The 16021-nt window shown below is 45.1% G+C and overlaps 2 protein-coding genes across 6 annotated transcripts; one reads left to right on the forward strand and one right to left on the reverse strand.

Annotated features, from left to right (window-relative positions):
• Positions 1 to 267: 267 nt before the first annotated feature.
• Positions 268 to 5337, reverse strand: LOC108941283 (leukotriene B4 receptor 1-like). Of its 5 annotated transcripts, none has more exons than XM_018764009.2 (3): positions 5052 to 5337; positions 4072 to 4162; positions 268 to 2456 (listed from the first exon to the last, which is right to left on the reverse strand). In XM_018764009.2, exon 3 carries the CDS (start codon positions 2442 to 2444, stop codon positions 1353 to 1355), a length of 1092 nt encoding a protein of 363 aa, XP_018619525.1. In that variant the 5' UTR covers positions 2445 to 2456; positions 4072 to 4162; positions 5052 to 5337; the 3' UTR covers positions 268 to 1352. The 5 variants fall into 5 exon arrangements, with proteins under 5 accessions (XP_018619525.1, XP_018619522.1, XP_018619524.1 ...); XM_018764006.2 differs by lacking the exon at positions 4072 to 4162 and adding an exon at positions 4215 to 4525 and having other exon boundaries at positions 5036 to 5337; XM_018764008.2 differs by lacking the exon at positions 5052 to 5337 and having other exon boundaries at positions 4072 to 4204.
• A 4368-nt stretch (positions 5338 to 9705) lies between these two features.
• On the forward strand, positions 9706 to 14239 carry ltb4r (leukotriene B4 receptor). Its single transcript, XM_018763248.2, has 4 exons — positions 9706 to 9793; positions 11522 to 12031; positions 13111 to 13387; positions 13689 to 14239. Exons 2-4 carry the CDS (start codon positions 11571 to 11573, stop codon positions 14073 to 14075), a joined length of 1125 nt encoding a protein of 374 aa, XP_018618764.2. The 5' UTR covers positions 9706 to 9793; positions 11522 to 11570; the 3' UTR covers positions 14076 to 14239.
• The last annotated feature ends 1782 nt before the right edge of the window (positions 14240 to 16021 follow it).

The following is a 16021-nucleotide window of genomic DNA, read 5'->3' on the forward strand; positions in this document are numbered from 1 at the left end:
TTTTCAGTGTTATTGAAGACATCGTTTGTGGATTAAACACCCGGCGACAACAGTAAATGTGCGACTTGGCCAGCCGGGATCCTCGATGCACTGCAATGCACCAGACAGCCCCTGGAGGGACCGTGGAGCAACACAGAGGCACACACTTTCTGAACCACTTGTCTCATATGGGGTCAGGGTGAACCAGAGCCTACCCGGCAACACAGGGCATAAGGCTGGAGGGGACACACCCAGGATGGGACGCCAGTCCATCACAAGGCACCCCAAGTGGGACTTGAACCCCAGACCCACCAGAAAGCAGGACCTGGTCCAACCCACTGCACCACTGCTCCCCGTGGAGTGATGCTAAAGTGCAAATGACAAGTTGTCTTTCGTGTAAAAAAATGTGTTAGTGCCTGTGTGCATGTGTGTAAAATACGTGCCTGGTTTGCATGCGGGTGTGACTATGTTAAAAATAACAAGAATTGTGTTGTGTGGGTACATCTGCGAGATGTTTTTTGTGAAAATAAAAGGAAATGGAAATTTTATTTTTAAATACAACGAAAATGAAACATTTTGTACAATGCAATGTGCTGAACAAACCAAACGTTAAATATGTACATAACTCATTTTATGTTGCTGGGTAAATGCAATAAAAAATACACAAAAGTGAAAGGAAGAAGCACCATTTCAAAATGCAATGATGTGCAAAAACAAGAAAAAACGAAAACCATTCAAGCCTATTGTAACCCTCACATCTTCCGTGTTGTTAGATTCTCAATACAAATTGTTGTTGAGTAACACAATATAAATTTGTCCTTTTCTCCCAAACAAATTATTCAGCTACACATATCTGTTTTATATAGATGTGAGGGAGGGAAAGACCTCGCCGGTCTTCATTACCCCGGTACAGTAACATATGTGTGTATGTGCGACACGTCTCATGTCTCTCAGCGTAGGTGTGTGACGTGTTCCTTTGCAAGGAATCGGCGTTTAACAAGTGCGTGTCTTCTCGGTTTGTGCGTATGTCTGCGTTACCACGTGTGTGGCATCTCGGTGTGGATGTGTCACACACATTTTCTTTACCAGGGTAAATATTTGATTGATCTTTGTTACATCATTCTGGATGTGTGACATGGTTCTGTGCCCTGAGCAAGTAAATATCACACATCTGTGCGCTTGGTCTGGATGTGTAAGCTTGGGGTTCGTCACACAGTGGTATGATTATGAAATAAACGCACATCTTAAGCGCTCTGCAAGAAATATGAGCACTTCCAGGGACTTAACGTCACAAACTTTGTGTCGTTTCCTTCAACGCGGTGCCGCGCTGCTGCTCCCGTAAGAGCGGTTGCTCAGTTGTCCCATCATCGGACTTATTCTTTCTGTTCATCATTGTCCTTATTATCCTGAACCTCCGTCATTCTCAGAGAACCGGCGCTCTGTTTCCCTCCATCTCCCTTTTCACCGCGACTCTCCAGTCTTTTGCTGTTGCACTCAGAGGAGGTGCCCTCTAGCAGGCGAGTGATGCAGCTCAGTCCAGAGGTGCCCATGAAGGTTGATCCGGCACAAGCGTACAGCAGAGGGTTGATGGAACTGCTGAGGAAGGCCAGGGCAATGAGAATGGGGCGTGCTTTCTTGCAGCCTGAAAGCAGGCTTTCCCCCGGTTTCCCGGCCAAGAGCGCCGCCGTCTGCAGCACGTTCACGAAGTGGTACGGCGCCCAGAGGAGGATAAAGCTACCCATGATGAGGACGATGAGGCGGCTGGTGCCTTTACGGTTGCGCTGACGCCAACGGACCCGGGCAGCCTGCAGGGTGCGGGAGATGCGGCAGTAGCAGACGGCCAATGCGCTGAACGGAAGGAGGAAGGCTGCCACCGTCTCCAGACAGTAATGGAAGACCTCATGCTCCTTGCTTGGGTAGTGGGCCAAGCAGTAGCTGTTATTTTTCTGCTTCTTTTCTTCTCGGTACACGGCCACAGGGATGGAGAGCAGCAGTGCCACGATCAAGACGGCCCCCGTTGTCGGCCAGAGGCGGGACTTGGTGCGGACCCGCTGGGACAGGAAAGGACGGGACACTCCCAAGAGGCGATCGGCCCCCATCAGAGTGATGAGGTAGACACTGATGTACATGTTAACACCACAGCTGTAGTGCAGTAAGCGGCAGGCCCAGTCCCCGAACTCCCAGATCCCGTTGATGGCCAACTGCCGCAGGAAAAAGGGTGCAGTTAGCAACACGAAGCTGTCCGCAACCGCCAGCTGCAAGACCAGCAGGGTGGTGATAGACTTCCGGCGTAGGCGGCATAGGACTGTCCAAACAACGAAAAGGTTGCCAGGGAGACCCACTACTAAGGCTGCCACCAGGAAGGAAATACCAACACCCACAGGAGGCGGCTTTGGAGAAGAAGTGGTGATTGCAGGTAAGTCCGGAGGGATGGTATTCTGAAATGTATCCGGTTCATTCGTCATGGTCGTGAGATTCTGCAAAGGTGAAAAAAAGAGGTGTGACATTGACTGCTGGACGGTGGACTGCGAGGGTAAAGATAAGAGCGTTGAGACATGATGGACTCATGTCATATACACGAGAGCAATGAGGACATGTCAAGCAAACCATCGCTTACTCAAATGAGTTCAGATGACTGTTAATAACTGTAAATCATTTCTCCTTTACCCACAATTTAAGCATTTGAACATTCCCTGGTAACCCTTATCCTATTAACTGAATCAAGAGGAAACATTTTGTGTGTTGTCCTTCAGTTTGTATGTTATTGACAGCATTGACATTTTTTTTCTTCTCTTTTAATATTTTTGTCCTGTGACAGTTACAGTCTGCAAGCACTGTTCTCACCCCAATCTACATTTGCACTTTGGTTTCCTATAACACTCTTCTGGCTGATATTTCTGCAGTCGCACGCACGCAAATGTCATCTCAAGAAAAAAAAGTTAGATCCTCACTGACTGACATCTTAAGCCAATTTTTGGTAAACTGTCACCCTCTTTTCAAGGGAACGGTGAAATTGTGTTGAAACCCATATTTACATTTATTTATTTAACTGATGCTTTTCTCCAAAGCAACTTACAGTGTTAAGGTTACAATTATCTATTTATACAGCTGGGTAATTTTTACTGGCGTAATTTAGGGTAAGTAATGTACGACCTTCAGAGCCACAAGCAGCAGCACTAACTACTGCACTACCAGCTGTCTTACCGCTCTTTCCTGGATCAATGCTTTGGTCGTATCGAAATTGAATTATTTATGTACCATCATCGCTCATGTGTAGGGTATATATTCATTTTTCAAATCAAACTTGAGGTCTTGCAGTCACAGACTATTTAAAATGTATATTAAAAACAAGTGTCACTTACTGAACATGCAGACATGCTGATCTGATTTTTCAAGAATACCGCTGACTGAAACTGAACTTCCAGCTTCTGTAGTTACGCCAGTTTTCTCCTCCCTCAACTAACCACCAGATGCTTTTTTCAATCGCTCAAGTTCAAATGCGAAGTGTCCTTGTTCTGTACTTCTGTCCTTATCACACTACAGCGTAGGTCACATCCCCAGAAGCTGTCGCTCTGCTCCGTCTCACTTCGATTCTGTAGCATCTCAGTTGTGAAACGTGGCTCCAGAAGCTCTCGAAAGACCAGAGGCATTGATTCGCTTCTGCTAAGGAGTATGGACTCACTTCCCTGGACTTCAGTTCCACAGACACGACTCCCTACCACAAAATAACCTGCACTTCCTCCCAACGAACCTCATGCCATCCATTCCTCACCACACATGCCACATTACCGCCTACGCCGAAATGGTGCCGAACATCATCATTTTGTTCCTACGCACCGTTTTCATGCAATTACTGTGCAAAAGGATGCTCGGCTGTTGACTCTCCGATTGCAAAGAGACCAGGTGGTTTCATTTCCTTGTGACCTTCCTTCATCTGTGAAACTGTGGGGCTAGTGCTCTGCTTCCATCCTTCCCCTCTTGGGGTTTGACAGCAAAACCCTGCGGTGAGTCCCCAGACGGCAATGCAGTTAAGTGGGCACTTCTCCCTTTGACATCAACTTATCTCTACTCGACTGTTGCTTCACTGAGTACCTGATGCTGCCCCTTCAGATTCGCTGATCTTCCCCAAACACGCCCACTGCAAAGGCACCAGGTCCTCGGCACACCTCCTTTCTTCTGGCCTCTAACACGAGAGCAAGCAGCAACACAAACACAGGACACATGTTCAAACTCACAGGCAGAGGGGATTCTCCTGCTACGCTTGCGATCCGCCTTCATCCAAACGTACTTCTGTACTGCCGCTCAGAGGAGAATGGGAAGGGCAGGACAGACTTATGCGTCCTGGCGTTGCAAAGGCTTCAGCACACATGGTGAAACAACATCCGTCTGGCAAAGGGGAACTCGGGGTTTCGTATGCTGTGCGTCCTTTATCTACGACAAGCTGCAACACAGCTCCAGTTGCACAACTTTAAAAACAACCACGAAACAACTGATCGTTTTCTCGCTGCGTGTCTCTCGCAGTAAAATTCCTTGGCGTACTTGTCCTCTGCATTAGTCCGTGGAAAAAATATGATCATTAGGAACAGATATTTCAGGTGTTTAAATACAAATACAGAGAGGAATTGACAGGTGGATATAGATACAGACATACAGAATGGGTCTAATATATTACTGAGTCCGGAACAGGTGAGTAACAGGGAGGCAGCTGGTAGCATAGTAGTGGGAGCTGCTGGTTTTGGAACCAAAAGTTGAAGATTTGAATCTTGCCTTCAAGTTTAAAACCCTCAAGCAAGGTATTTGCCCTAAAACTTGCTCCAATAAAAGTACCCAGCTGTAGAAATGGGGAGATAATTGTAAGCTTGTAGCTGTGATAACTGTAACCTTAACATTGTAAGCCACTTTGGAGAAAAAGCATCAGCTAAATGAATAAACGTAAACATAAACTGAACCAGTAAAAATTACCCGGCTGTATAAACAGGTAAATAATGACAAGTAGCTTAACGATGTAAGTTGCTTTAGAGAAGAGTCTCGGTTAAATGAATGAAAGTAATTTTACCAGATTATGGATTTACCATGGATGTGAGCTACTTTCTGTCTTGTCTTGTTGTGTCGCAGTGATTCGGCAGGTCACAGTCCTCATGCTTCTTAGAACCTGATCAACAGGTTCCTCATACGCAACAGCACAAGCGCAGAAATGTGCCAGAGGAGCGCATTCTACTTCCCTCTGGGTGGTACAACAAGGTATCTCACAGCACCCAGGTGGTGCCAGAGGATGTGGGGTTCGATCCCCTTCAGTCTACGTGGAGTTTGAATGTTCTCCCTGTGTCTGCATGGGTTTCTTCCGGGTGCTCTGGTTTCCTCCCACAGTCCAACGACATGCCATTCAAGTGGATTGCTGACTCACTAAAAAAAAAAAGTCACCCGCTATGTGTGTCTGTGTGACAGACAGAGAGTGTGTTTCACTAATCTATGGATGAGCGACTCATTGTAAATAGTGTACAGTACTAGCAGTGTAACTTACCTTGTTGAATAAGGTATGGATTAATAATACTGCATAGTGTTCATTGGGAATCACTTTGGAGAAAAGCATCTGCTACATTAATAAATGTAACCAAAAGTATTCACAGCCTACACGATTTTCATAGATGTTTCTACTTCGAATTTCCTATTATGCAATCTTTATTTATTTCATAATTCATCTGACGCCTTTCTTTAAGGCAATCAACCTGTAACAATTTGTGTAACTGCAAGGAAGTTACAACAACGTAGTGTCTGATAAGATGCGTGTTAAGAGAGTTGACCTGTACAGCTACAAGTTAATTTTTAAGAGTAAAATCAGAGTCCCTGTAGTTCTTTTACCACTTCAGACACATCATAACAGTGATCACATTTAATGTGTTACATAAAGAACACAAGACATGGAAAGAAACAGTCAATCTTATTATTTAATGTGAAAATTGTAATTCCGTAACTAAAACTTCTTCCATAATTACTAATTACTTTCATATTAATGATTCAATTCAATTCAATTCAGTTCAATACTGTTCAGTTCAGTTCAGTTGAATTTGCTTCAGTTTATTTCAGTTCAGTTTTATAATACGCTTTTCTCAGCAGTATCACGGACCAGAGCAGGAGATCGAGGAGCTGGTGTGGGACCAATTATTATGAAAATGAAAACGAAGAGTGAGGATCGTATTCGGGGACAGGAGTGGGTCGTTCGAGGCGCAGACATTGTTCTCGGGACATGAGAAGAATCTAAGCTGAATGGGCGAAGCAGAAAATCTGAAACCAGGAAGGCAGCAAACAGGGAACAAGGGGCAAAGGATGAAGAGGGACTGGAAGGATGAAGAGGTACGTGGGGTTCTTTCGCTGTCGCAGGAGAAGTAGGTAGGTAGACTCAATGAGGTTCTGCAACAAGAGGAGCCGGCATGGCTTTCTTTGTACCTGGTTGCTCTAATTCGGGGCAGGTGCAGACAATTGACACAAGGACATGGGTGTGACAATATCTCCCCCTCCACAGGTGTTCCCTGCTGACCTACGGACTCTGGGAGGGCGCTGGGTGCCGGCCGGTCCGGATGGTCCGTGTGGAAGTCCGAGATCAGGGCAGGGTCCAGAATGTTTCACGCGGGCACCCAACATCTCGCCTCTGGGCCATACCCCTCCCAATCCACCAGATACTGCATGCCCCCGCATACTCGGTCCGGATGCTCCTAAACTCCCAGTGACGGCTTACTGTCCTCAGTACCATATACATGTGGCAGACTGGAGAACACAAGCTCGCACTGGAGGAGAAACCCTTGACGTTTTTTGGGGGAGCCGTCATACCTCTCCGACGTGGCCAGCCATGGATCCGTCGTGGGGATGATTGTGACGGCCGCTGATGATGTCAGACAGGGCTCAAAAGTGGCGGTGGCTTTGGTGACTCCCCTTTCGTGGAGCACAATGCAGGCACTCAGTCTCTGCTGGGTCCATTGGTTAGGGCGGAACCTTCTGTCAGGGACAAGGACGGGAGACCGAGGAGCTGGTGTGGACCCAATTGCGGGCCGGTTACATTTACATTACATTTACATTAATTCATTTAGCAGATGCTTTTCTCCAAAGAGATGTACAGCTCAGCAGAAACACAATTTGTGCATTACATTAAGAGAAAGAGACATGGCTGCAGACATGTGATTCTTAAGTTTGTTTCTTTCCACTTGATGCACTCATGTTCATCGCTCGAGTAGCTGCATAAAATGCAGGATAGATGAGTCCTGATCACCTTCCTACAATTTTTTTTTTTTTTTAAGCAACACAAACATTTACATACAATGCAGGAGTATTGGCTGTGTAAAGGCTTATCTGGGGATGATAGTAAAGTTACACTGAATGAACATTTATACCATAGATGAGCTGGAGAGATCTTGGGTGAATTGAGTCTGGAAAAGGTGAGCTTTCAGACCCTTCTTCAATGTAGACAAAGTTTCAGCAGTTCTGAGTGAGAGGGGGAGGTCGTTCCACCACAATGGAGCCAGAACCAAGAACCTCTGTGCTTTACTTTTCGTGCGCGAAACCACCAATCGAGCGAAGGGGTTTGGTTGGGGTTTAGTGGTTGATAAAGTCGATTATTTTGAAAACCAAAACAAGGAGTAAGTGAGGACTGTAGTCGAGGACAGTCGTGGGTCGTTCTATGCGCAGATGTTGTTCTTGGGACTTGATAGGAATCTAAGTTGATTTGCAAAGGACGAAGAGGGACTGGAAGGACGGAAAGGTTTGTACAAAGGTGTGGGTGTGACAAGAAGAGTGATGTGCAGCACCGGTGAGGCAGAAGCAGTAAAAGAAAACCAAAAGATGATGATAATGGTTGACAGACAGTCGACTGACAACAACAGAGCAGAAGGTAACAAATTAGGTTTACTTGAGAGTCACATGTTTGCAGCCATGTCGCTTTTTCTTAATGTGATGCATAACTTGTACTTTTGTTGAGATGTACATCACTTTGGACAAAAGTGCCTGCTAAACAAATAAATGTAAATGTAAATGTACATGTAAATACATTATTAGAGCTGTCCATCTCAATACGATATCAGAGTAAAGACGAAAAATGTGGCTAAAGTTAGATAAACTCTTGGGGTAAAGCTCAAGTGCCATTGTATGTTCTTGTATATTGAATACCATAATAAAAATCTTGTATATTCTTTTGAAACAAAGAATCTCATTGATTCGTTGCTACCTCTGTAACCAAGTGCAATGAAGCCATCATGATGCTGTGGGTCTGCTTCTATTGTGAAGTCTTACAATCAAAGGAAAATGGTCTGAGCAAATACTGCTGGGAGTTTTTTCAGTCTTCCGCAGATTTAATACAGAAGTGAAAGTTCAGTCTTCAGCAACTCTGACCTCCGTGCACAGTACTCATACGCGTGTGTATTCTTTTGCAAAGAGTATATTCTTCAGTGATCTTGAGCCATAATTTCTGGAAAAAGGCCAGCAAGTGATATTATTGCATACAAGATGTGGAAGGAAAAAAAAATTTTTTTGGATGTAAAACTGCAAGCGTTGAGGTGCTTGGAAGCTGGTGAACGTGAACTTGCTGCGGGAGCTTATTTAAATTCGTCAACATCAACAATGAGAACAATTGCAAAATACGGAGGCAAGACCTTCTGCGAGGAATGACCTTGAAATTACCAGCAAATTACATTCACTCATTTAGCTGAAGCTTTTCTCCAAAGCCCCTTACAATGTTACAGTAATTACCCATTTATACAGCTGGAGCAATTCTAGGGTAAGTATCTTGCTCAAGGGTACTACAGCTTGAGGTAAGGCTTGAACCTGAAACCATTGGGTCTAAAGGAAGCACCTGTAACCACTGCACTACCACCTGTCCACACTCTAGCAATGTATCCCATGCGCTAACCGGGGTATTATTGTTGCTATAATCTGCAAGAAGATTTATTTATGTAGGTTTTACCAGGGGCACTACAGTAAATTGCTGTAGACCTTATGTGAAGTCTGAGTCCCTGTCTTTCTAGACTTGTCCGTGTTGGGGTGAGGAGGCCCAAAGGCCGCAAGACGGTCTATGTTTCCATGGGCGATTTAAACAGCCGGGACTGTACCCCCGAGCTAAAATCAGTCGGATATTTACCTGACTGCGGGCGTACCACAGCAAAGATGGGTCTCCTAGCTTTTCGCACCACCCAAAGAAGTCTTGAGCATATCGAATGGAAAAACTTGTAGCACACACATCGGCGGAGGTGTTCACCCCTCCCAGGTTCGCGTGAGAGTTATGGAGACATAAAGATTGGGTAATTTTGAAAAAAGAATGCTCTCTTTTTGCTGACATTTCCTGTAATAGGTCTTACTCAGATGAAACGCATTTCTCACAGGAAGCTGTAGATATCTAAAGGTAGATACAAACGTTCCGGAATAAAGCAGAATGAGAACGTAATTGTCGGCAAAAAATCATGCACGCGTTAAATTTCGAACTGTGAATCGAATTTTTCAGCCTGGCATGCAGCCTAGGCGACCGACAAGCCTGATCATGATCACTACAATCACACTCTGTGTGCGTGTGTGTGTGTGTGTGTGTGTGTGTGTGTGTGTTTACGTACAAGTAATTCAAAGGCATGGTTGCTAAATGGTTGGATGTGGTTGCTTCTGTTTCCTGGCTGTGGTAATCGTTGCTTCCCCCTTGGCAGAGCGACAGGAAGGGGCGGAGAGAAAGGGAGGCCCTTTAGGCCATGAGGATGGGGAGTGATTTAGTCCAGGAACCCACTTACTACAAGGGGGAATGAGACTGACTGCTGAGCACAGATCTCCAGGCCAACTGACGCCACAGGTAAGCATAACAGGCATTAAAAAAATTCAGGTCGCAGGCAGCGTTCAGGGTCAGTCGTTCACCTGCAGGAATTAATAGCACCATTATGAGCGGCGGACAATAAGAATTATGAAATGAACCACATGTGCCTGGCAATCGCCAGTAATACAATGAGTCAATACCACTGCAAACAGCAGAATCCGGCAGCAGCACCTTCAACGGGGTAATACAGTAGTAAAGTACGGCAGCGTTACCGTAAGAGTGCTTCATTGCATCTGAGCTGCATGGTATTTTCTAGAAATGTGGGCACATGTGACACGGTCCTGGGCCGATGCTTGATGCACACCTTGCATGTTGGGGGCCGACCCGGGAAATTCTGTTCCGTCAAATGTCAGACGAGGTCCTGCGTCCTGGAGGAATGCACTGGAGTGCAGGTAGCAGCAGCAGCGGGGAAATCACAGATCATTAGCTCTTTTTATTATTACTATAATATGGATGGGTTGAAATAATTGACAGGCAGACTCATAACACAGCGCATTTATGCATCAGAATGACATCTCCAAAACTACAGAGCGCATTTGCAGGGCTGACACTTCACTCAAATTTTGTCTGTGTGAAAGAGGAAACAAATGACAGTAAGAGTGTATATGAGGTAAATTTGTATTGAACGGACAAATCGATGCCTTTTGCAGATGTATCAGTTTGCTGAACATACATTTCACTACACAGTCAAAACACCTTTGACCTTTAAATACAGCAGAGTTCAGCTCCGTGCCGCAACCACCGAACTGGAAAAACTAAATTCAGTATGAGAAATCCAGAGTGTGTGACAGTAAAAAAAAAAAAAAAAAAAAAAAAAAAGAGTCCATTTGTATTTTTTTTATATGTGTGTTTATTTGTTTCTTTAAAATTTTGTCAACTCTGCTTTGCACTACTGCCAAAATGCGATTTTAGTGGCTCGATGCAAATATTCAGGAAATGCTCAAAAGGTGTCAAACCTCAGAAGTAGAAAGGTTTTGATCTTCGTTTAATTTAATTCTTTTGCTTCCAGTTCTATGCCACTATTTTCTGCTGGTCTTTTAAAGTAAATTCAGTTTGAAAGCCAGTGAAAATCTGTGCTTGGCACAGAAACCCTCTTTACTCAGTCAGGGTAACATCAAACTGATCTTTAAAAAAAAAAAAAAGAAAAAGAATCATTAAGGTGGACTAATGGCCTCTAATTAATTCATTGTACAGAGATTATTATTATCATGGGACCCCAGATGACTGAATCAGTGAAGATACTAATCCTAAATGCAAGTTTTTGTCATAAATCAGACGATGGGTGAACACTCATCTTCCCCATCAGCCGGGATTGGAGTGTTGTACAACAGCATGGTTTGGAAACATGGGCTGTATTAAAAAAAAAAAATGTAATTCAGACCCCATGCAAAAGTGTGTGATATGAACTGCGCACTACAATGTGCAACTGCGTGCGGTAATATCATACAGGATGCAATAACGCGCAATAGTACTGAACGGAATGCAATAGTACAAGATGGTATGCAATGTTCAGCCAACACACGAAACTCTCTTCCCACGTCATCACCGTTCTAGAACATTCTGATGAGTTTTCTGAAAATGTGCTTAAATTCACAGCTGGTAGCGTCAAAGCATTCTAGCTCGTCTTTGCGTACGTCTCGGTGTCTTTTGAGGAACCCAACGGGGTAAAGCTGCTCTGACGCTCATCTCTCGCTCGCTTTCTCACAGATCATCCAGGAAACTCTGAACCCCGCAGGCTTCTGCTCTCCGTGCTGACATGACAAACGCAACATCCGCCCCCTCCGCGCTACCCGTCTCCCACCAGGTGGGGATCGGGCTGCTCTCGTTGGCCTTTTTGCTGGGCTTCCCGGGGAACCTCTTCGTGGTGTGGACCATCGTGTGCCGAGTGACGCGCCGCTCTCTCACCTGCCTGCTGGTGCTCAACCTGGCGGTGGCGGATGCCCTGGTGCTTCTCAGCGCACCTCTCTTCATACGCTTCCTGGCAGTTCGCGGCTGGGAGTTCGGGTCGGGGATGTGCAAGACGGTGCACTACCTGTGCTGCGTGAACATGTACGCCTCCATTTACCTCATCTGCCTGATGAGCGTGGACCGTTGGCTGGCCGTGACACGACCCTTCCTCTCGCAACAGCTACGCACCAAACACACGCTCTGGGCGTTCCTCCTGGTGTTGTGGATCCTGTCCTTTGTCTTCGCCTTACCCATGCCCTTTTACCGCAGGTGTGTACGCGTGCGTGTGCATGTGTGTCTGCGTGTACGCCTGCACGTCTGCGTCTCACATGCAGCTCATGTTCAGACCGAGAGAGATAATTTATGAAGAAAAAAATCCTCACAATGATAATAACCCCGAAGAGCGCTATTTTGTCCCTAACAAACAAAACGCTATTTTAAGGTTATTCTATAAAAGCGAGGAAAGTTGAGCAAGTTTTTAATATAATATTTTAATATATTGTACAGAATATAATTTAATGACTATAGCCGAACATTCTGGTGGCAGCTGGTGCAGTATTTAGAGGTCACAGCTTCAAATCTCAGTTAATGCTGTAATACCCTTGAGCAAGGTACTCGCCCTAAAATTGCTGCAGTCTGAAAAATTACCCAACTGTATAAATGGTAAATAACTGTATGTAGCTAAACACTCTCAGTTGCTTTTGAAGGCAAAAGCATCAGCTAAATGAATAGAAGTAAATTATAAATCATGAAATAACCTAAATGTCATCATTGGGTGATATGTTCATAATATTCTGCATATATTGAAGCTTCAAGTTAGGTCTTGCTTTTTTAGTCCAGGACACATCTACCTATCTGGATTCTTGGTATTAGCACGTCTGGTCTTCTCTTGATTGTCAGAGGATATGACGTACGCTCATACTCAGAATCAAGATGGGTAGCTGTGTCCTGGGTTGACTTTTTCTCGGGAAAAGTAGACGAGCTGTGGATGAATCATCCTCATGGAAGCAGCTGAACTCCTCCATGAGGTGATCAGGGCTCAGCGGAGAAGAGCTTTAGAACGAGAGGGCTGATCAGGTGTCATAGAAAAACAGACGGGCTCATTGTGGTTGGATGTCAGCTGTTTGTTGACAACGCCAACAGTTTTTGCCTGAGCTGTAGATCGCAGATGTTTCAACCTTAGCGTGATTGTTAGTATGGGATTTGGATGAGTCTGAGCTTTAGGTGATGGCAACACTGGCCTCTCCATGGCAAGAGCTGCAAGTCAGCAGGGATGAAGCTCATTAATGTCAGCTTGGTGTTACTAGGATCAAACATGCACGGTGATGACCTCTCATCTCTGACTGCAGCAACCTCCAGCCATTCCTGGCAAAGAACATTTCTGTCTACATATGTATGCCATACCACTGGGAAAGCGAGAAACATGAGACGTTCCAGTACCTGTGGGAAACGCTGCTGGGCTTCCTGCTGCCGTTCTGCCTCATCCTGGCCTGCTACTTGTCCATCATCTGCCGCCTGAGAAGTGCCATGTTCCAGCGCAAGAGCAGGGGAAACCGCCTCATCGTCTTCATCATCGGTGCCTTTGCCCTCTTCTGGCTGCCCTATCACCTCATCAATATCTTGCAGGTACATGATTACCTTGCCAGTGCCATCAATATCGCCTACGACGGTATTCTTACACGAGCATAGCATGAGCATGAGCAATGCCATTCCGTTAAAGCAACATCAGAAAGGAATGTTATGACCTCGTTAACATCGTACAGATACACCATCATCCCACCAGTATTTTGGTATCCTGTCACCTTGTGATCAGATGATAAAGGCTCCACTGCTTCATCAATATCGGGATCACGCGTTGTCCCGTTTGCACTTGACCACGTGACCCTCGACCCCTGTCTTTATCTACTTCTCGCTTCTCGTTCTCAAGGTTCTGGGAACTCTGCAGAAGTTGCCCGAAGTGCTGCAATTTGCCAAAACGGCCCGGCCCAACGTCACCGCATTTGCCTTCTTCAGCAGCAGCGTGAATCCCATTCTGTACGTGTTCGCCGGAAGTTCGTACATCCGACGAGCAGGTCTGGGCTTTATGGGCAAGCTCTTCGAGGGCACAAACTCCGAGGGAGGCTCCTTCTCCTCTCGTAGCACCCGCTCCAGCCGCAGCGGCTCTTCCCCAGAGTCCAGCACTCTACGGAAGCTGTCCATGCGCTTTGGCCTTAGGGGCGTACGAGATGAGTGGATGGAGACCGTTGCCGGACCAGATGCCGGGTCAGAGCTACAACAACTAGACTTGAAGGCGATGTCCAAAGGCCAGCTCTGAGCACATTCCTGTGTTTTTGTTCCAATATCCACCTGTTTGTAGTGTCTTATGTTATTGAATTTGTTTTTACTGTCGTGTAGATTGATGGCTCCTCATTTAATGTCAGATTTATATACTGTATATAGCATATTCAAAAATTCTGTTAAAATTAATATTATACATATGAGGGGTCAGCTTCTGAAGGTTGCAGGTTTGGATCCCACCTCCAGCTGTGGTACCCTTGAACAAGATACTTACTCTTAATTACTCCAGTAATATTACCCAGCTGTATAAATGGGTAAATAACTGTAAGTAGCTTAACAGTAAGTTCTTTTGGAGAAAAGTGTCAGCTAAATCAATAAATGTAAATGTATACATAGAAGGAAAAAAAATCCCAGGTGTTTTTATTTTGACATTTTTATACTGTAGATTTTTTATGTTTTCTGTTTGTTTCGAAATAAACAGAGATAAAAGTGCAGAGTTGTTTTTATTGCAACGTGTCACTGGGGGGGGGGGGGGGTGTGTGGTGGTGCAGTGGGTTGGACTGGGTCCTGCTCTCTGGTGGGTCTGGGGTTCGAGTCCCACTTGGGGTGCCTTGTGATGGACTGGCGTCCTGTCCTGGGTGTGTCCCCTCCCCCTACAGCCTCATGCCCCGTGTTGCTGGGTTAGGCTCCTGCACCCCTGTATAGCACAAGTGGTTCAGATTGTGGGTGTGTGTGAGTATCACTGGAGATACTTAATGGCTATTTTAATGCTATTTATTTGGGCTTAGTGACCCTTAGTATGTCTAGTTTGAAGAGTTCTTTCCTGGACAATCTGTTCAATACCTGAAAAGGATTTTGCTTTTTCAAGGGTTCGAGATATATAAGTTATATTTTTCTTTTTCTCTTCTTTGATTGCATTGATTTCATCTGTAAATATGGTATATAAATCCAATAAACTGCTTGAATTCCTCAAGTTTTAGTGGTGATATGGATGCAACATCAGTAGTGCTGCTGTCTCACAGCCCCTGGGTGGTGTGAGAGGCTGTGGGTTCAATCCCTGCTCAGTCTGTGTGGAGTCTGCATGTTCGACCCGTGTCTGTGTGAGTTTGCTCTGGCTTCGTGTCATGGTTTAAAGACATGCTGTGCTAGTGGATTAGTGACTCTTTAAAAAAAAGAAAAATTACTCATTGTGTGTTTGACATTGACTGAGAGTGTGTTCATTTTGCTACTATTACAATTAATAAATGTGGCAGTTCCTCATATATGGTCACTTCTGAAGAAAGGAACCCAGTGTGTGAAATGAATTCCATGCAGTAAGAGACGGCCACATTTTAGATAATTTAGATAATGGGGGTACGGTGGCACAGTGAGCAGCGCTGTTATCCCACAGCACCTCCGTGGTGCAACAGGGCATGGGTTCAATCCCCACCCTGTGTGTGTGGAATTTGCATGTTCTCCCCATGTCTTTGCAGGTTCCCTCTGGGTGCTCTGGTTTCCTCCCACAATCCAAAGACATGATGTTCAGGTAGATTGGCGTGTTCTGTTTCCGTCTGATGTATGGATGAGTAGGAGGTGTATCTAGCACTGTAAGTCACTGCGGTGAATGAGGCGTGTGGGCTGATAACACTATGTACAGTTCAGGGAAAGTTGGTTTTGAGAAAAGTGTCTGCTAAATAAATAAATGGAAATTTTAAGAGAAGTCTTGCAAAAACATCACTTTTGGAAAGTTTTCATTGAAAAGGTGTAGGACATCAGTTTCTTCTTTAGAGAGGAATGGAAAGAGGTGCGAGAGATTAATTACCGCAGAGTGAAGACATCATAAAATCTTATCTCATGCCCTCTTTCATCTGCATCTCCGACAGCACCCCCACAGGCTCAGTGAATACAGTTGGTACTCTTTTACGTAAATGGTGACAAAGGCCATTTATTTGCAGTAATAAATGGTTCACTTTATATTTATCACTTTATTGTGTATTGGTGTCA

This window comes from Scleropages formosus, chromosome 11, assembly GCF_900964775.1.
Source record: "Scleropages formosus chromosome 11, fSclFor1.1, whole genome shotgun sequence".
Classification (NCBI taxonomy): domain Eukaryota; kingdom Metazoa; phylum Chordata; class Actinopteri; order Osteoglossiformes; family Osteoglossidae; genus Scleropages; species Scleropages formosus.